Raw genomic sequence first — 21334 nt, 5'->3', positions numbered from 1 at the left:
GATATTCATAGGATGAACAAGACACAAAATAAACAGATTGAAGGAAGCCAGAGGATAGATTTCAGGAAATTTACTGAACAGTGAACACTGTTCCAAGAACATCTATTCGGCTGACAGTATTATACTCCAAAAAGTGAAAAAAAAAAAAGCAATATATTTATGGCTTCAAACATTAACAACAGCCAACGGTTGCAAAAGTAAAACTTTCTGGTAAAATCACACACAGACTAACCGCACACAAATCAATAACAAGAACCACAAAAACACAAAAAAAACCATCAACTTTATAGAAGCCTTGCAGATTCAAAGAGTAAAATTTTTACATACCACAGGATTAACATGTTTCCCTTCAAAACAAAACAAAGAAAAGGAATAACAAACATTTTCATGGATGAACGAAAGCTGAAATCAAACAGAAAATGACAGCATAGAAAACAATACCAAGAAGAACAAAGACACTAGAACTTCAACTGCATTGCAGGCTTGGATATTCTAACAATAAAATTTCTATATGCCACCAAATCAGCATTTTCCCCTCCAACACACACACACACAGACACAGACACAGACACATTTCATGGACAAAAGAAAGCTGACATCAAACAGAAAATGACAACAGAAAAAAATCAATAAAAAGAACTACAAAAACATGAAAAACTTCAACTTTATTGCACGCTTGGATATCAAAACGTAAAAATTTCCTCACCCCACCAAATCAACATGTTTCCCCCCCAAAAAAACAAAGAAAAACATTTTCATGAACAAAAGAAAGCTGAAATCAAACAAAAATGGCACTTTTGGTGTTAAGAAGACAACAAACCTTAGCTGCACACTTCTTACGGATTCCAAAAGCGCGGATTGTTAGATACATATATATATGTGTATGTATATCCTGAGTATAGACTATGTACACTATATGTACTTGTACACTTCATCATCTATTTATACATGAGCTTGTCCATTGAGATCAATGGTTCAAGCATTTCTCTCTTCCTCTCACTCTCTAACACGGATGATGTGCTCAGGCATGCGCTTGCGCTCGCCGCCAATCTCAAAATTCGGCAACAATATCTTTGAATTCAACACTCTAAAGCAACAGGAAGAATATATTTGGGAACCAACCACACCAATTAAACATTAACAAAATGCAAAAATAAGAAATATCAGAATGTCAACTATTTTATCTACTAGAAAAGCCTAATTCTTCAATAGTGAAATAGATGATCTAGTAAAGGTAGAATGATGCAATCAACCAACAAATGATCTATTGATAGCCAAGTCTCAATTAGAACCCTTCACAAATGATGAAAGTTCGAATCATTGATGAGGGCACATTTCTCGGAATGTGAGTAGTGGTTGTGTGGGGTGGTTCTAGACCCATGTGTACGCGGGTCCTGCCCCTACTTGCTCTACCGAGGCTTATGCATGCCTCTGTCTTTTTTAGCAGCTTAGCCGTTCATCTTCGAAAAAAAAATAGAATAGAATGATGCGACTGCATTTTAATACTAATCCAATGATTCATGCATAAAACATAGGGCCTAAGAAAGTCCAATAAAGATGCTGACCCACTACACTAAAAGAAAAGGCGGTTTTTATGACCTATAAAGGCGGTTAAAACCGCCTCTATAGCTTTAGCGGTGAACGGTGAATTTTTCACCCGCCTCTAAACCGGCTCGTCTTAAGCCGGCTCTAAAATTTAGAGCCAGTTTGATACAACCGTTGGGTAAATTAATAGCTTAGGAAACAGGTTTTAAAGGCGGTTATAACCGCCTCTACAATCAAAATTTTAAAACTCTAGTTATAGTTTTAGAGGTGGTTATAACTGCCTCTACAATTTACAAGATTTTAAGTTTTAGAGCCGGTTATAACCGCCTCTACAATTAAAATTTTAAAACTCTAATTATAGGTTTAGAGGCAGTTATAACCCTCTCAAAAGCATACCTAATAATTAGTTTTTAATTAAATATATATTATTTAATCAATTAAAACCCTTTTTAATCAATTAAAAACTCACATTTATACTAAAAAAGGGAGGGAATATAATAAAATCCATACCATTAGATTTCAACTTGATCGACTATATATACATATATATATTTATTCAAGTAAGCACTAAAAAAAAAAAAAGGACAAACAACTTAATTATGAGAAATGTTTGGAATCATTATTTTTAATCAAGGTCAGTAAACATAAGCTGTGAAATCATAGAGGAAGGAGACAAATCAAGGTCAAGCACCTGCAAGTCGGTTTAAGGTACAAAACCACACATTTAACTCAAACTTTAACTTCATAGAATGGACTTTTATAGACGTTCATCAATGCAATGGCTTTTCTTCAAAATAAATGGATTGGAAGTCAATGCAAACATTTCAACAGGTTGTGTTTTAAACGACAAAATCTTGATCAGGACGTCAAAGGATATCTGCAAAGGAAAAATACTGAGAATGTGAAAATTTGTGTAAGTTTGAGAACAATCGGTGCACGTGTACTTACCTTCTTGTTCACTGAGAATGTAAAATGGTAGATGAGAGATCATCTTTGAACTACCTTCATTCCATTTGACAGTGCCAGGTCCCTGATCACCACCCGAAAAATGATCCAGCTAGCATCAATCAAATCTTCAACATAAAATATATTAATCCATGGATTAAAATAATGATCAAAATTATAAGTTTTGAGCATAAATAACTCTACTTTGAAAGCTAATAACCAACAAACCTCTTGAGTCACATGATGTTTAGATTTTGTCCACTGACATCAGTCGACAGATGCAACATCTTCAACCTATGGAAATCATTACAAAAGATGCTTTACTTTATTGTTTAAGAATGAAAAGAGATAAAACGTTCCACAGGTCAGCCATAGAAAGTGTTCTACAACCACTGTTTGTAAAACTAGTTGTGATATTTACTTCTAATAAACCTATTTATATTTTTCTATTACTATATGGGTAATAACCTTGGCCTATTCTGTGTGTTGTCCTTTTTATCATATCTCAACCAAACTCCCAAGCCTTATAGTTTTGCCCTGAAAATACATCTAACATATTTAGTTCTACTGTTCTCCACAGCTAACACAATAGTTCTTCTCCTATTTTGAATGTAGGATTATTCTTTTTTTTTTTCTACTACCTGTATAAGTCTTAGGCATAGTAGCCATTCCAACTCATGAAGCCTTTACGGATTTCCTTTCCTCATGTTCGGCTCATGACAACATATGTATCAAATATCATTCTCCAAAATCATGTGCTACCCTTTAATATATTTATAAACCATGTGAATATCTTGTCACCAACAGAATGATGAAATTGATTGATACTATCCTTGAGCATCAGACAAGCATCAGTAATATAATTGTAAAATTTTCGAAAGCAGGATCAATGTTATTGTGAATTCATGACAAGATAAATGCAATTCAAGTTAACAGAGTGAAAGCTGTAACTTGCTCAAACCATCAGTCCTTTAATTTCCATGAACTTGGCAATATTTGTTCATATTCACATCACACAAAACAAGCAATTTACCAGTCATATAAAAGAATACGAGGGCAATTTATCCAACAACTCACACTCAGATGACATCAGTTATTAGAAATTAGTAGCATGTATTTGAGAGCAAGTACACAGATCCCAGATAATTCTTCAGTTACAACCAGAAATATAGTTCTAAATCGAAACTAATCAAAGAGTCTTCTAATCAATTCTTTTAGAGAGAAAAAAAAAAACTAATGCTATTTGAAATAAGAAAGAAGATTGCTATCCTTCCATAATTTCCAATATATCTCTTCAATTTCTATCAATCCATACAAATCTCAAATTAACAAGATACTATCAAATTATTCAAATCACCTCCAAAAACTTTAAACAAGAACAATTCAATTATCAAAAAAAATAAAAAATAAAAAAGCCATGTTTGTCCACATCAAACCTAGCAAATTCACAACGTTTTACCATCTCACACTAACCAACCAAAATCATTCTCAAAAACATTCATAAATAAACACAAGCGTAAAACAAGATGCAAAAACATTAATAAAAAGGGCCCTTATATGGGTTAATCAAAGGCACAGCCATAAGTTTGAATAAGTCTCACTCAAAGGACTGTTTCAAAGATCACTTAATAAGTTGTGAAGACAATGGATTCATTGAACTGAAGAAAGTTTTTTTGGTTTTGAGCCATGGAATTTGTTTAGCTTGAAAACCAACTGTGAAGTGTATGTATTCATTCAACAGGAGAAAGATTTTAGGTTTTGAGCCATGGAATTTGTTTAACTTGAGCTGTATTGATTTTCTTTCTTTATTTCTTTACTTAATCTTCTTTCTATTTTAGTGGGATGATTAAGATTCTTGGAAATTGTCTCTTATTTTGATTAGTGTGCTATGAATCTTCAATAATAATTTTGAGATTTTCTTTAGCAAGCATTTGTGTTATTGAACATTTGCTTTGGGATATGATATTATGGTCATCATAACAGCACCCAGGCTGTGCTCTTCCAGCTTTGTAGTTGTTAATTAATTTATAGTTTAAAATTAATAATTAGTATATCACTGCTTGCAAAATTTTAATACAATTATTTAGATTTGTTATAAATTAATTACATACGCTTGAGATTTTGAGAGTACTTTCCAAAAGGTGACTACATGGTAAGAAAAATTAAAAAGAAAGAAGAGTGAATTATTAGAGATTTTTAATTGACCACTGCCATCTTGTCTTTTATGGCTGTATGTTCTACGACAGGAGAAGGGCTCAAACAAATATGAAGATGATGAGGGGGGAGCAGCTAAAATTTTACCATCACTTTCTAGTTAGACTTACATGCCTAGTTTAAAACAAGTTAAAAAGAAACAAAGATTAATGATCAAGGACATTAAAAATACACACAAAAAGACCAAATAATTTAGCAACAACAAAACTAAAAAGCAAGGTAGTGGCATAGTAAATTTCTCAACTCTTGATTCTTGAGTTAAGGTAAAACAAAATTAACATGATAAATTCGCGAACCTGTACGCTGTTGTTAACCTGAATGCCATAAAAGTATCCAGATCTCCTAGGCCTAAGAAAAAGAACTAAAAAGTTGTGTCACTAAAGAAAAAAATGTGGGGACAAATGGGGATATTCAAAGGCTCATTATGCCACGTATAGGCATCTGAGGCTTTTCTTTTTCTTTTTTCTTTTTTTAATAAGTGCATGGACTTTATTAGTTCTTGTTAGGTGTGGGTGTGCATGGAATCATGGATTATCTAAAAAGGCCCCTAGAGCTTCTTTGGTTCATGTAGGGCTGGTGAGAGTGTCTGATAGCTTTAGCGTGCGGCAAAGAGATGAGGGGTAGAAAAGCATGAGACAAATGCAAAGGGAGTGTAAAAATGATAAAAGGAAATGTAGGAAACAGTGGCTTAAGCTTAGGCTTTTTGTGTGTGCGCGCTTGCTTTAGTAACTCAATTCCATTTCCTGTGGCTTTCTTTTGTAAGATAACCACTTCTCTTGTCTTCTTTCTTTCCTTCTTAAGAAGCTATGATTTTTTGATAGAGGTGGTCCTGTCATGTTACAGAGAGAGTAAATTGTTTTACATTATTTACAAAACAAGTTGGCACTGGACAAGAGTTGTTTGATATGATCAAGGAAAAATGACTGATGTGTATATACAAAATTACAGAAGGGAAAAAGTCACAGAACAAATGGTGATATCAGAAGGAACCACAGAGTTTCTGAACTTGCTTTCTATTCTGCATGCACAGGTTAAAAATTTTTGCCACTTTTTCTTATGCAGAGTCTATACAGACAATTAATTAATTCATCAACTATTCTGTCAACAGAACTTGCTATTCAATTCTTTAAGGCCAAACTCTCTATTTACTAAAGAAAACAAATCTCACTCATCACTGTTAAATTTTCAGTAATTTCATGCAAATATAAAATGCGGATTCTCTGTAGATTGATCTACTGGTACAGGGCAGTTCAGATGTCACCAAAATAAAAGCTACCTGCACAAGCTAATTTGCTACAGATATAAACCTATGCATACTAATTCGTTACATGATATAGATATGTAGTAGAAGTATATTGATGATTGCTGTTTGATTATAAATGCTGCGAATTATAGTTTTTGATGTATAGCGAGATGTGGGCTAAGACTATGTGTAGGTGTAATGGAGAAACCAGAGTCCATTCATTCATACATGTAGAGGGAAGTGAGCTAAGACTATGTGTAGGTGTAATAAAATTCATACATTCACACATGCATGTAAAGAGATGTGGGCTAACTTAAGGGTTTAGTCATGGTAATTTTTCAAAATAATTGTGAAAAAAAATTTCAAGGCACACATTTGACAATGGATAAGCCTATACATGTCTCACACTACTTCAACTGGCCTGTCTACTTCCCAATGCCCTTTTCAAACTCACTATTTGCTTAAAGGCGTTGTATCGTCTCGTTTCATGGTAGTTTTTTTGTTTGAAACAAGAGACATTGTAGATAGCTATCAAAAGACTATCAAGCTTGTTTTCTAGTACTAAGAGACTAGTGTTGTTCTCTCTCTCTCTCTCAAAAAAAAAAAAGAATCAGATCAATACATGCTCACGTAACATATCTATGCATCGATGCCCGATTGTATTTCACAAACTCCAAGTCATCTAACCTTTTGTTCTTACTGGTTGAGACTTAATTTGGTGATCATCTAATGGTTCACATTTGCCCAACTCTTATAAACTAAAAAAAATTTGAAAAAAAGGTTGCACTTTACCAAGGAACTCCTCAAGCCTTGAGGCAAGGCACACGCCTTAGGGTGCGACATTGAGGTTCCCCGTAGGGCACCTCACACCTCCACTAACATTGGGGAATAGTAATCTCATTGAGAACTTAAATACAGTATAACAAGAGTTTACTGTTGCTATTCTAAACCATCCATCTCAACCAAAAGAGTCGGGAGAAGTCTCTCTCCAATAGTGGCATTGCTGATTAAATTTCCACCATGATCACCACTAATAAACATTAACATGTTGAAACAATTATGAGATTAATATCAGATCTGAGTAATTAAACATCTAGCGCAAGATTGGGTGATTACCATTTAGGAGCAACTGCCACAGCCTTATCAAAGAATATGATACTTGGTGCTGCCAAACGTGCTTTTGGAAATGTTAAACATAGCAAGGGTTATCCTTCCCCAACATACTTTGAGCAGCCCAAAGGTCCATGTAAGAGAATACGCCACACCAGTGATATCCCTAAACTCACAAGGAAAAGGATAATTAACACATGTAAACTAAAGGATGCAAAAACAAAACTAACCTTAAACTTTTTAGTACCCTGATATCATCCCATGAGAACTTTGAAACTTCCTTAGAAGCACAAGCACCTCTTGTAATACTTGCACCTACCTCAGATCTTGCAAAATCACCAACCAAATTCGCACCAGCATATCCATTGCATAATGCAGCAATACCTTCTAAATCAGCATTATGATACATGGGCAGATTTTTTGCATACAGCTGAAACCAATGAATCATACAATTAGAACAAATCATGGAAAGGCATGATGTGATTATGAGAGAAAATTTTCAGTTCATGGCGAGACTTAACAACCAACGTGATTCTGCCCTTAATACCTTAGCTAACTCTTCTGCAACTAGTGCAACAGAGTTCACATGAAGTAGCTTTCTTAGCAACAAAATTTGCATGACATAATGCATTCAAAGAACAAAGTATGCAAACCATATTTTGAAATCTTAGAACCATAACAAAGAACACATACCTTGCTTTTATTGCTGCAATTATCAGAGGCATTTCATCAAACACCATGGCGGCGATAATGAAGCTGAACATCCTCCTCATCCTCCAGCTCACCATCTCCTGCAACTCCGAGCCACTCCCTATCAACGTCTGGCCAATCCCAACCTCCATCTGCTGGTCATCACCCAAGGTCGCCAGCATCTCCCCGGCGTTCCAAATCTCGGCCCCTTACGCCCACAAGCACCTCCGCGCCGCTGTGAAGCGCCAACGAAAGCCTCATCGTCCCCCATCTCTTCATTTCGCCATTTCCATCATCCAATCGAAACTACCAAATTCGATCAAACAATGAACCCTTTTATGTTTTAACCCATTTTTCGGGTTGGATCCTACAAAGATCCGAATCCGAAATTCGCTATCAAGAGGATCCTGTTCAAATCACTAGATCCGATATTGATTCAGATCCAAAACTCAGTAATTATTTTTAGGGTTTTTTTTTTCCTTAAAGTATATCCTTGAATATTTTTAAAATTAAATATTTACCCTAAATAAAACATAATTACATATATACCATTGAATAATATGTATAATTGCATATATACTGCTGAGGTCAAAATTATATCAGTTAACTAATAATAAATATATAAAATGACACTTTGCATATATACCCAGTGATGGTATGTAAGGGTATTTTTGATATTTTACATACTTTAACCCCATGTTTTAACCATAGTAAAGATAATATAGTTAATTTATGTCCCCATAACTTAATAATGGTGGTATATCTGTAATTCATTTTTTTTCAGGGGTGTACATGCAATTATGATGTTTTGGGCTAAAAATATGTAATTTTGTTAGTTTTGAGGGATATGTAACCATTTTCCCTTATTTTTAACAAAATTCAAACTAAAAGGCTAATTAAGCTTATGCCAATTGCCTCTTTATCTATTTATTAACACCATGTCTCTTTTGAGTTGGTATCCTTACATAAGATGTTGATGTAATTTATGTGTTTTGGGTATAAATTTCTAAATAGTCAGAATAGGGTTGGACCGGAACCAGACATTATGCCAGTCGGTTCCTTCTTTTCACAAAACCGACTCATCCAAAACTTGGTCATGGACTGAATGAATCGGCTTGTTAAACCATGAAAATAATCACGCTATACTGTTCAGCAGTTATATTTTAATCCAACGGTTGATCTACGAAATAGATGACTTGTCATATATATATATATATATATATATTATGTTAGAGAATAATAAGAATTTGTTTAGGTTTTATGGAAGACCAAATTAATTAAATTTAAAATAATTAAATAGTAAAAAATATTTTTATATTTTAAAATTAAAATCAAGAATTTTGAAAGCAAAAGAATGAATTTGATGCACTCATGGATTTAATATTAATTTTAAAAAATATTATTTCAAATTAAAGCCAAATTCTTTTCTTTTTTTTTTTTTCGTCATGTGAATCCGTCATCAATAATACAAAAATATATAAGTAAACCATACTCCAGATTTTGAAGCACAACATCCATGATTTTGCTTGTCTTTCCACAAGATTTTTGAATTTTAGGATTACTTTTACTAACAACTTCTCCAATTACATCTTCATCATAAAGCATCAATTTTAAAGGCATAATAATTACATAAATACTTAAATACTTACCAAATATTTTTTTTTCGAGTTTGCGTGAAACCAAAATATCAGCAAATGATCAAAACCTAAAACATTGGCTTGAAAAATTTTCATCTATAGCATCTATAAATAATAGTTTTATATATTAAAAAAAAAAAAAAACTGTTCATCCATAAGAACTTGATTTATCTTGAAACATAATCTCTATAGAAAAATCTCTAATATTTAATTTTAAATAAAATAGGATATTTATTATTATTATTTTTATAATTTGATATATGATATAAGATAAATAATATTATAATCTGATAAACAAAAAGACTTCAATTTATCATGATATAAATTAACAAATTTCATATTTTAAAATTTTAAAATCTATTTTAAACATATTAATTATATAAGCTAGATAAGTTCTATCATTATGAAAAAATAATCTAGTTGTATTTTTAAATTAAATATTATTAAATATTATTGTAATATGTTATTTAGGTTTTTATGAGAGCTTGATTAGATTGTAAATGAATATCGCTTTGAGATAATGTGGATAAGGAAATTAATAAATTTAATTATTGAACAAATAAAGTAAAATTCATGACCTATCCTATTGTCTCAAAATTTTAAATTCAATGGTCTTTAGGATGATTGTTAGATGGGAAGAGGAAGAGTTAGATAACATATATACCACATGTATCACATTTTAACAATCTTATCATATGATCTTGGTGAATAGATATAGTTAAATTGAATTTTATTTGAATTTATAAAATTAAGTATTAAAAATAACTTTAAGCTTATCATAAACCTGATGCTGATTGTGAAAGATTCCTAGTCACGGTAGAAGTATACTACTATATATATATATATATATTAAATTGGCCCACTACATTAATAGTTTAAAACAAAGAAGAGCTTTTATTATAGCAGCCAATTATTGAAAACAGCTTCATAGTCATCGACATGGATGTGAGTGAGATCAAAGAATTGTTGCACTCTGGGGGCCTTGTGGTCCTTTTCATGCTCGGTGTCATCATCTTCATTCCTTTATTTATGGCCGCTATTGACACCTTTGCCCTCTTTCTTATGGTGTTTATCACTGGCCTTTCCAAGTGCTTCTGGGGTAGTGAAGAAGTAGTTGATGAAATAACAACCACCATCACAAGCAACAGCAGGAGGAGGCTGAATCTCTTGGAGATCATCTCTCATATCTTCTGGTTCCGTGTTATTACTGAGACCGGGCGTTGCTTCCTCTGGGCAATCATACCCACAGAATTCCAACCCAATTTGAAGGCATATCTGCAGGGAAAACACAAGGGCGGGAAGTATACATGGTCCAGAAGGACACCTTTTGTGTTCAAATATCTTTTGAACAACCCTTCAGAAACCGCTGCTGACTTTGCTGAGGCTTTCACTACCCGTATTCTTGCCAATGTCGGCTTCCACCACTTCCCATCCTCATCATCTTCATGATGGTAATGATAATGATAATGGTAATGGTAATTATAATGATAATTATAACTATAATTATCAAGGGTGCTATGATTCTCGTGTGTATTTTTTTGAACAAGCTCTGAGCAAAAGCTGTTTTGCACGTGAACTCATTGAGAGATACAATTCCATTGATTGGGATAATGCTGGTGTCTCACCGCCGCCACCACCGACCAGTTTCACTGGTCTTGAGAAGAGGATACTAAGGTTTTACTTTGCACCCGAGGACAACGAGTGGATTGAATCTTTCAACAATTGGTTCAAGTGGTACACTAAGACCATCCATGAAAGGATTTTTCCCTCTCAAGATTATCAAGTGTTTGAAGCCACTGTGCAATTTCTCTTTTTCTCTTTCTTACATGATCTTGTGGCTCCTTTTATTAGTTGGTTTGCTCTTTTTGGCATCACCACTTTATAGACTAATTATGTTTGCTATGTTTGTCTTTATTTAATTTTCCATCATATTTATTTTTTAATCTTTTTTATTGGGTGTTTATAAAAAAGTCGAATGATTTCTAGTTATCACCCTTGTAACAAAGTGGTTGCTGATTGCTATTTCATATTCTTCCTATCAGTGGTAATTAAATCGTGAATCGAAATTCTAAATTTATGATCGAGAATCTTGACTGTAAGATTCAGTTCAATATTTCAAAATCAAATATATATATATATATATATAACATGATTATATACAAATAAATAAATAAATTCTAAGTCATACATTAACATGATTATATGGCTAACTATATTGGAATGTTTGGTCTTTATTTGTGGTACAAAGAGAACAAAAGCTCTCAATATAAATGGAAGAATCACTTCACAAAAATGCAGGGCATCAAAAGCATTGTTTCCTCAATATTCATTTGGAAAACTTATTTTTCCCTTAAAATATCCACCTTTGCTATGATATGTCCTAACAAAAGGAAAGAATTGAGTGTAAAAATCTGATTGGAAAATGATTTTGGGAAAACTTATTTCCGAATGCTGTAATGTGTAGACATTCAGTCCGACGGGCCGATCATTTTATGGGGTACCACGAGTACGTCGAATTCTTCGCCAGTCAGGACTCCAAGGCCTAATGCTGCGTTCTGAACAACAAATTCAAGTTAGATATACACATCGAATTTTATCCAATATGCAAGACTTTCATTTTCCGATCCCGGACGGACGGATTTCTCTTTAGGCGAAAGAAAAATACAGATTATAACAACCTCAAGAGTATTTAGTGTCGAATATTAGATAGTGAATCTAAGTCATTCGAACAACGAAAAATTTTAACAGATTGTTGTGAAATTTACCTTCAAAGTTGTCCCCTCTTTGTGAGCTTTCTTGGCAACAGCAGCAGCCTTGTCGTAGCCGATTTTCTGATAAATAATATTGATGTGAATTTCATGAAGTTTATCCAACATAATACAATTCAGCGAAACACGGAAAAAAAAAAAATAAAGGATCCCATAAACTTACAGTGTTCAATGATGTAACAAGCATCAGAGACTGCAGGAGTATTTCAAAACAAAGTGACATGTTAGTTTCCTTTTTCTAGTAGTAGTGAATATAGTAAACAAGGATATGCAATTCAAATGAGCTACGTTTTACCTCATGGAGTAATTTTGAAATCCTCTCTTGGTTTGCTTGAATTCCTCTCACACAGTTCTTCTCGAAAGAAATGGAAGCATCCCCAAGCAACCTCAAAGACTGGAAAATAAAATCAAAAAGTAAATATTAATATAGCTCGAGAAAGCTAACTGGATCAATCCTTAAATCTTCGAATTAGTTGAACAATGATGATGATGTAAAGGGTACATACTCGAAGCAGATTACTGGCAATTACAGGCTTGTACACATTGAGTTCAAAATGACCATTCAATCCACCGACAGTAATGGCTGTGTGATTTCCCATTACCTAGAAAAAAGGTGCACCGGATTAGTTCTATTACTGATCGAGAAAGGTAATACCATACTATGTTAAACAAAGAAAGATACATTGGTTAGAAATGTGTGAAGAAATCACAGTTCCAATGGAAACAAAGAAAAATCCTATATTAACATCATACGAAGTCGGATGTCTGGAACCTTGGATACATCTAACATTAAACTTTTCAGCAAAGGCCATATTTACTTTTGCACAATAAGTACTCCGGTCTCGCTATACATCAAAAACTATAATTCGCAGCATTTATAATCAAACAGCAATCATCAATATACTTCTACTACATATCTATATCATGTAACGAATTAGTATGCATAGGTTTATATCTGTAGCAAATTAGCTTGTGCATCTGTTCATGAAAATGATGATCAAACAAACAATTACTAAATATATGCATTATCATTAAGATGAATCCAGGGAATAATTGTACATAGTCTATATTCCAGACATGCTTCTCAGCCTAGATTGTAAACTAACGTATACTGCCAGGACAAAAATGTTAAGTGGACATTTGAATATAAGAAACAGTACCTGGGCACAAACCATGGTAAGAGCCTCGCACTGTGTAGGATTAACCTTTCCCTGAGCAAAAAAGAAATCAATATCACCAGTAAGAACAACGAGTAAATACAGAAAGCATGGCATTTTAATAAACCTTAAAGAAATTTGGTATGTATAAATTGATAAATGATAACAATTATGGTTAAACTATAAAAACTTAAATGGAACCAAGCAAATAGTTTGAGGCATTTACAGGCATGATACTGCTGCCTGGCTCATTTTCGGGAAGAATTAATTCGCCTAACCCACAACGTGGACCGCTGTAAAGGAGAAATTCTGAAGTTAACAGAACAGATTATCTGTAATACACAAGTGAAACCAAAATAGTCACTAGGTACCTCCCAAGAAGTCGGATGTCATTTGCAATCTTATGAAGAGAAACAGAAACTGTATTCAAGGCCCCGCTAGTCTCGACAAAAGCATCATGTGCTGCCTGGTACAGAAGATGATCTGATGAGGTTATGAATACAGGACTAATACAGCAAATGACTGTCACTTTTTTTACTCCATGAGTTCACTTTTTTAACAAGAAATCGCCACAAAAATGTCCCAAAGGAAACGAATATGAATAATAGAAAGCACTAAAACCTACAAAATACAATCATAATGAATCCAAAACAAAAAGAACAGAAATAAACTTGGAAGTGCTTTTCCATTATGGGTAACAGTTTATGCTGAAAATATATATTGACAGAAAGTAGCCTTTGTTGTTAAACATGTAAAGTGAAAGCTATCTCCACTTTCCAGTGAGAAACTACAATAAAAAAAATTCCTGAATATATTGAATGGCCACAGAAAATGGTTGTAATTTGGAACCCAATTTGCATTATGGGTAACAGCTTATGCTGAAAATATATATTCACAGAAACGCTTGTACTTTGAGAGGATGTGATAAGGTTGATGTCATTAGTTACACAGGGGTCAAAGAAGATAAGTTTTAGTTTAGCCTGCAAATCAGGCCGTGAGAGAATTTCTGCAAGTTCCTGATTGAATAGCTGGCAATGGCCATCAACCATATCATACTTTGTCAAATGCAAGTAGGCATTTATGAACATTAGATTCTACAATGTACCTAAGTAAAAGAAATATGTTGCAAAAAATTAGAATTTATCAACTTTTCGCTCATGGAATATTAGATTAACTTAAATTTTCATCTTTCCCTATTTATAGCATTGAATCTCATTATTTCCTTCGATTTTGCAAACTGATAATATTATCTGCTGTAATCGTGAACCTATGCACAACGTAATAGGAAAAAAAATCGCTTGAGCAGGTTATCCAGCTGATATGCTTGTTAAAGTAGCATTGTTAAATATTCATGGTTATTTAATAAACACATAAATAACCATGAATATTAAAGAGTACTATTTTAAATATGCTTACCTTGTAACTATCACATAAATTTCTTCACAACAGGTCAAGTTTAAATCTGGCAAACTGGCCAGCATAGTTGCCACTTTATCTCAACAAATGGACATGAATATATGAGTTTGTCCAGGAGAAGAGGCCATCCAATATGCATTGTTCTTGTTTCGTATATTAGGGCATTTTATTTCTCACAACTAAAAATTGCTTACTTTGTTCTACAAGTTGAACAATATCACCCAAGATTCAGGCAACCACAAATATATATTACCAATAAATTGGAAGAAGAAAATGAAAATGGAAAGTCAGATTTGGTTGCAAGCAAATAGAAGAGAGTCTTTGAAGGATATAGATACTAACTAGGGCTTCAAATTTGTTTTCTGCAGTAACAAATGGCAGCTTGGTCTCCTCAGCTACTGCAGCAGCAACTTTAACATCAAACCTGAATATTTATGCATGAAAAACAAAACTTAATGTATAATACTACAGTAATGGGATAATTGTTTTTTAAAAATAAAGCAAATAAAGATATGACTCCCAGTAGAACTACTAAAATGGCTGGTTGATTTGTGATATCCACACAGTTGATAAGCATGTCCTTCGAAGATCAACAAAGGCATTTCTATCCCGCGTAAATAAAAAGGCACATTATACATGATAACATCAATTAACCTAATGAAACAACAAAGTGAACAAAGCAATTACTTTCACTTTTGTGTGGTTATATTTTTATTAAGCTATTGATCAAGTTGAACTTGAAATGCTTTCAACCCAAACTGAAACATTTGACTGAAGGCACTAGATGACAAATAGAAAATAAAAGAAAATGTTTAAAAAAAAAGACATATTAGAAATTATGAAAGGCTCAGTCGAGATACCAAAGCAAAATCCAATAGTAGGAAATACTTATCTCAATATGGTCTAAGCATATGAATTGTACTATTGTGGAACATGTACAATTACAGAAGCCATAAAATAAAAATAAGTCATCTGAAGTAAAACATACCCCTTCTTTGTGTTCAGTCCAGTTCCAACAGCAGTACCACCTTGTGCAAGCTACTCAAAGCACACTCTTAGTAAGGGACAGTCCAAAATGCAACTGTGAACAGATACACAAAAAGTAGTTGTCTTACTTGATACATGCGAGGAAGTGTATCCAACACTCTATCAATCCCATATTTCACCTGCAAAAGAAATGTTTCAACAAGCCAAAGTTCAGCGAGATATCTTTGTGCTTCAAAACAATTACAGTGACACAAGAAATACACAAAGAAGCAAGAGGCCAGCAATCAGCAATGGTGTAATTTAAAAATGAATACCTGAGTAGTATACCCACTGAACTCTTGTCCAAGTGTCAGAGGAGTAGCATCCTGAGTATGTGTGCGCCCAATCTTGACAATATCTTTGAACTCAACACTCTAGAGCAACAGGAAGAATATATTTGAGAACTAACCACACCAATTAAATAATAACAACATGCAAAAAAATAGAAATATCAGAATGCAACTATTTTATCTACCATAAAAGCCTAATTTTTCAATAGTGAAACAGATGATCTAGAAAATGTAGAATGTTGTGGCTGCATTTTAATATTAATCCAATGATTCATGCATAAACATAGGACCTAAGAAAGTCCAATAAGAATGCTGAGATGCATCACACAAACAAAAAGAAAGCAAAACAGCAAAAAACTGGAAACAAAAGTGGTACAGAATAGAAATGGTATTACTTGGTCTTGTAATCATAAAAGCTAAAAATGATTCTAAGACAAACCATAAATCTGGGTATATGTTCCTTTTTTTTTAACCTATGACTAGTCATTTTACCATATAGAAGGATACCTTTTCAAGTGCATAATTTAAAATCAAGCTATACTCGAGAACAGATCTATACATATTCAAATTGAAAAAGAAAAAAAATGTGCCTCACCTTTGAATGTAGAGCAGTATGTAACTGCTTTAAGCTCGGGACAAACCTTGAATTAATTTCTACAGCTGCAGCGATGTGCATAACCTGACAAAATTTACCCATATTACTTGTACTTCCATTAACGTATTGACTCCCAAATGCATGGCAGAGGTATTGCATTATATTAAAACAACATAAAATCAATAGTTGATAAAAGTTGCCACTGCAATGAAAAATTGTTTGGCGAGTTCCAAAATCAAAATGAACACATAGCAAGAAGCACCACTACAGGTTAACAGTTTTTTATGTATTGTGCTAATGGCCACCTAAAGACTTAGATGCATCCTTTCAATAAGACCTTAATCACAGGGATTGATAAAAATAAATAAAAATAATAGTAATTATATAATAAGGCCACAAAATACATTGACCTCTTTGTGGTGCACAGCAACAAGATGCTGTTGTAGCTAAGGACATAGCTTGATCACTTACAGTGCACAAATGACATCAACACTAGAAAGTTCACCTCCTCATAAATCTCATCCTAAGTCCAGCATACAGTCATCATTAAAAATAAAATCTACAATGGTCAATATTATCTGCAGTCAATGTACAAGAAACTCCCTGAAGAAAAAGGAAACTCACAGTTGGGAATGTATCATTTGAAGATTGTGCCTTGTTGACATGGTCATTTGGATGTACAAACTTTCCACCACGTTTATGACCAAGAATCTCGGCTGCTCTATTGGCTATCACCTGTGATGATAGAAAAGCAATGGTAATAGAATATCAGAATTACGGACTCTAGAAAAGTGCATCTTAATCAACACAAAACATTTTTTATTGACCTCATTGGCATTCATGTTGCTTTGGGTTCCACTTCCAGTTTGCCAAATCACAAGAGGAAAATGATCATCCAATTTTCCCTCAGCCACCTCTTGTGCAGCTTGCATTATTGCATTCCCAATAGTTGGGTCAAGACCATAATCCATGTTCACCTGTACAAAAGTGTTACTACGCATACATCCAATTTTTAATAATTAATATGAATCACAAAAGACAGACATACTTCAAAGGAACAGAACAAGTAGCCATAGACCATCAGTGGATTGTGATACGAACCAATCATCAAGATTATGAAAATATGACTCCACGTAAAACAAAACCAGCCATCAGATTACATGATTACATCAAATTATTAGGACAATATGAAAGAGCAATGAATGTTGAATAAGATGTGGATCTGTCTCAATTACTATCCTTAAGACAGAACTGTTTGCCGGTCAGGATTTCTTCATGCTCAACAACCAACCAATAAATCTCCCAATAGTAGGATAATCTAAATAAATATATATAAATAAAGAAGATGCCTATCAAGTAAGATGCGGATCACATAGGATATTCATAGGATGAACAAGACACAAATAAACAGATTGAAGGAAGCCAGGAGGTAGATTTCAGGATATCGACTGAGTACTGTTCTGAGAACATCTACTCTTGTCTGACAGAATTATACTCCCAAAAGTGGGGAAAAAACTATAAATTTATGTCAAAAATCAATAACAAGAACCACAAAAACACAAAAAACCATCAACTTTACTGCAGCCTTGGAGATTCAAAGAGAAAATTTTCTATATGCCACAGGATTAACATGTTTCCCTTCAATAAAAACAAAGAAAAGGAATAACAAACATTTTCATGGATGAACGGAAGCTGAAATCAAACAGAAAATGACAGCATAAAAAACAATATCAAGAACCACAATGACACTAGAACTTCGACTGCATTGCAGACTTGGAGATTCTAACAGTAAAATTTCTATATGCCACCAAATCAGCATTTGCCCCTCCAACACACACGCGCGCACAGACACATTTTTTCATGGACAAACGAAAGCTGACATCGAACGGAAAATAACAGAAAAATCAATAAAAAGAACTACAAAAACATGAAAAACTTCAACTTTATTGCACGCTTGGATATTAAAAAGTAAATATTTCCTTATCCCACCATATCAACATGTTTCCCTCCACCAAAACAAAGCAAAACATTTTCATGAACGAAAGAAAGCTGAAATCAATCAAAAATGTCATTTTTGGTCTTAAGAAGACAACAAACCTTAGCCGCACACTTCTTAAGGATACCAAAAGCGCGGATGATCTGCTCAGGCATGCGCTCGCGCTCGCCGCCAATCTCAAAATTCTGCAATGATCTCTGCGTCTGAGCACCCCACAACCTAAAGAAACACCAAACAAACAGATCCAAACTCAAACCAATATCAAAAACCAATAAAAAAAGAACTTAAGGTTTCGAGATCAAGACTTGTCCGAGGGGACGAGAATGGGGCCAAAAGTGTCGCGTTCCTCGCGGAAACCAGTGGAGATGTGGCGGGCGAAGGCAAGGCCGAGCAGCAGCGGTGCTTCCTGCTTCCGAGACGTCGCCGATTGGCAGGATGCTCGCCGGAGAGCGCCGATCATGGCCATGATTCACAGGCCCAGAGAGAGAGAGAGAGAGGTGGAGGCGGGGAAAGGTTGAGGAGAAAAAGAGCTCCATTTTCTACTTTTGAGATATGTTATTAATTATAAAAATTAAAATTTTATTTCCCAAAAAGCCCTTCATTTCTGTTCTTTTATTGGATGTCATTGTGTGTAATAGGTGGGCAACCGGCCCACCGACCCGGATTTGGCCCGGCTGGGTGTAGAACTCGCCGGGCTGGGTTGGCTCGTTGACGGTAGGTCCGGGTCACAGGAAACCGGGCCGGCTTCCATGTTGACCCCGCGGGCCAGCGGGTCAACCCGGTGGATTGGGCCGACGGGCCGGGTTGCAACCTGGTTCTAAGCCAGGGTTGACCTGCCGGGCCACGAGTTGGGGCAAGCCCAACCCGTAACCTGCCCGTCTCCATGACGGGCCGGTTACGGGTTGTTGGCCCGGCCCGCCGGATTAGTGACTCGATGGGCCGGGCCGGACCTGGCCGGGTTGTCGGACGGCTCGTGCCCATCTCTCTCTCTCTCTCTCTCTATATATATATATATATAATAAGGGTTTCATGAAAATGAGATTATTTTTAATTTTTGTATTTTTTGAGTTTTATTGTAATTATCTGCAGGCATGTGAGAACTTTGAAAAAAAATTAAAAAAAAAAATTGATGGTTTACTCATAAAAAAAATGAGATTATTGCTCAAAAAATTTTAATGTAGTTTTATTTTGTGTGTGTGTGTGTGTATAAAGGATGAATTAGCAAGAGGATTAAGGAATTTATGAAAATAAGATTTTTTTTATTTTTTTATTTTTTCTGAATTATTGTAATTGTCCGTATGCATGTGCAAACTGGGAAAAAAAACGATGGTCAACACCTCTCCATTAAAAACAAATTGCATTGATATATTTTTAAAAATAAAAATTAATATCGTTCAATATATTTTTAAAAATAAAAATTAATATCGTTCAATATATTTTTAAAAATAAAAATTAATATTGTTCAAACTTTTTAATGTAGTTTTGTGTATATATATATATATATATCAATCGTTTTTTGGTCTATTAGCATTGATTCTCCGGTCAAGAATTATAAGTGGGATCCGAGTATCATCATTTTGGCAGGTCCTCCTCCAAAGTTAAGCATCACCTTCTTTAACAGAAGAAGATACAAAAGACGCATCAAAAATATCATTGAGGTGAATAACTACTTCTTCGAAAACTGTGTTTGATGGCAAACTAGATCGATAGTCTGCATGTTGAACAGATGAACCGTTTCTAGCACCAGTCAGGTTTTCTAATTAGACTATAATTGCAATTGAATTAGTGTTGAGTTCAGCCCATATGGTGAATTGGATGGAATACCTTGTTTGGATTGGCTTTTAGTAGAAGTGTTTTTTCAAAGTAAGTTAAGTGTTTTTCTGTATTTTATGTTTGGATAGATTAATGCAGAAGTGTTTTTTTATGTGTGAAGTTGTTTTGATGTGAATTTGTAAAAGCACTTTTTGAGATAACAAATTACTAAAATGGGTATTCAATGGCTTCTCATTCAGTTACTATTATATATTGATATTAATAATGATTACGATAATAATAATAACTTAATGTATTATAATTATAATTACAATTATAATTATAATACATTAAGTATTATATAATAATAATTATTATTATATAATAATTATTGTTACCGTTATCATTAACTCGAATATGGAAATCAAGGATTGTAGAGAAGAATTGAGGGAAATTGATTGTTTGTGAGGGTTACTTTAGTAATTTGACAATCCCAAAATAGCTTCTCAGAAGTGCTTTTCTGAAAAGCACCTTTGGGGCAGCTTCTGGAAAAAACTGAATTTTAGCTTTTTTCATAGCGTCTGCTTCTGTCCAAAAGCCAAAACAAACATGTTTTTTAAAACTTAGAAGTACTTAACTTATAAAAAACACTTTTGGGCTTTCAAAAAGCCAATTCAAACACCCTTTAAGCCTATGATTAAAAAAAATTATATCAACTTATGAAAAGGCAAAAGGGTAATTGCAAGCTGAGAGGTTTTTTTATGATGATACTTGCTCTAAGAGGAGGGATTAATGAAAAAGAGAAGAGAGAGAATACAAGAGAAAAGGGAAACTAAGAAGAAAGAGAGGAAGAAAGGAGTTGAGCCACAACAAGAGGTTGATCAATAAATCGGTGTTGGAGTTCATCTAAATTTGTTGGAGTGATTTATTGCAAGTTGCTCTCCTCAGCC

General features: G+C 34.0%; 1 protein-coding gene and 1 long non-coding RNA gene across 4 annotated transcripts; both read right to left on the bottom strand.

Annotated features, from left to right (window-relative positions):
• Positions 1-2142: 2142 nt before the first annotated feature.
• Positions 2143-8065, bottom strand: LOC120273970. 3 transcript variants are annotated; one of them, XR_005540659.1, is made up of 6 exons: positions 7751-8065; positions 7288-7487; positions 7064-7223; positions 2719-2784; positions 2494-2618; positions 2143-2422 (listed from the first exon to the last, which is right to left on the bottom strand). It is a non-coding gene; the product is annotated as an uncharacterized LOC120273970 (long non-coding RNA). The 3 variants fall into 3 exon arrangements; XR_005540658.1 differs by having other exon boundaries at positions 7305-7487; positions 7751-8064; XR_005540660.1 differs by having other exon boundaries at positions 2494-2575; positions 7305-7487; positions 7751-8064.
• A 3504-nt stretch (positions 8066-11569) lies between these two features.
• On the bottom strand, positions 11570-19150 carry LOC120272991 (fumarate hydratase 1, mitochondrial-like). The gene is made up of 17 exons (XM_039279636.1): positions 18938-19150; positions 18734-18851; positions 17464-17613; positions 17261-17371; positions 16637-16720; positions 16027-16125; positions 15841-15891; positions 15714-15763; positions 15068-15149; positions 13681-13775; positions 13536-13602; positions 13313-13363; positions 12659-12754; positions 12448-12546; positions 12316-12345; positions 12150-12215; positions 11570-11939 (listed from the first exon to the last, which is right to left on the bottom strand). Exons 1-17 carry the CDS (start codon positions 19096-19098, stop codon positions 11853-11855), a joined length of 1497 nt encoding a protein of 498 aa, XP_039135570.1. The 5' UTR covers positions 19099-19150; the 3' UTR covers positions 11570-11852.
• Positions 19151-21334: the final 2184 nt, after the last annotated feature.

Source organism: Dioscorea cayenensis, chromosome 12 (assembly GCF_009730915.1).
Source record: "Dioscorea cayenensis subsp. rotundata cultivar TDr96_F1 chromosome 12, TDr96_F1_v2_PseudoChromosome.rev07_lg8_w22 25.fasta, whole genome shotgun sequence".
NCBI lineage: Eukaryota > Viridiplantae > Streptophyta > Magnoliopsida > Dioscoreales > Dioscoreaceae > Dioscorea > Dioscorea cayenensis.
Note: the sequence above shows the minus strand (reverse complement) of the source record. Positions and strands in the feature narration are given on the sequence as shown.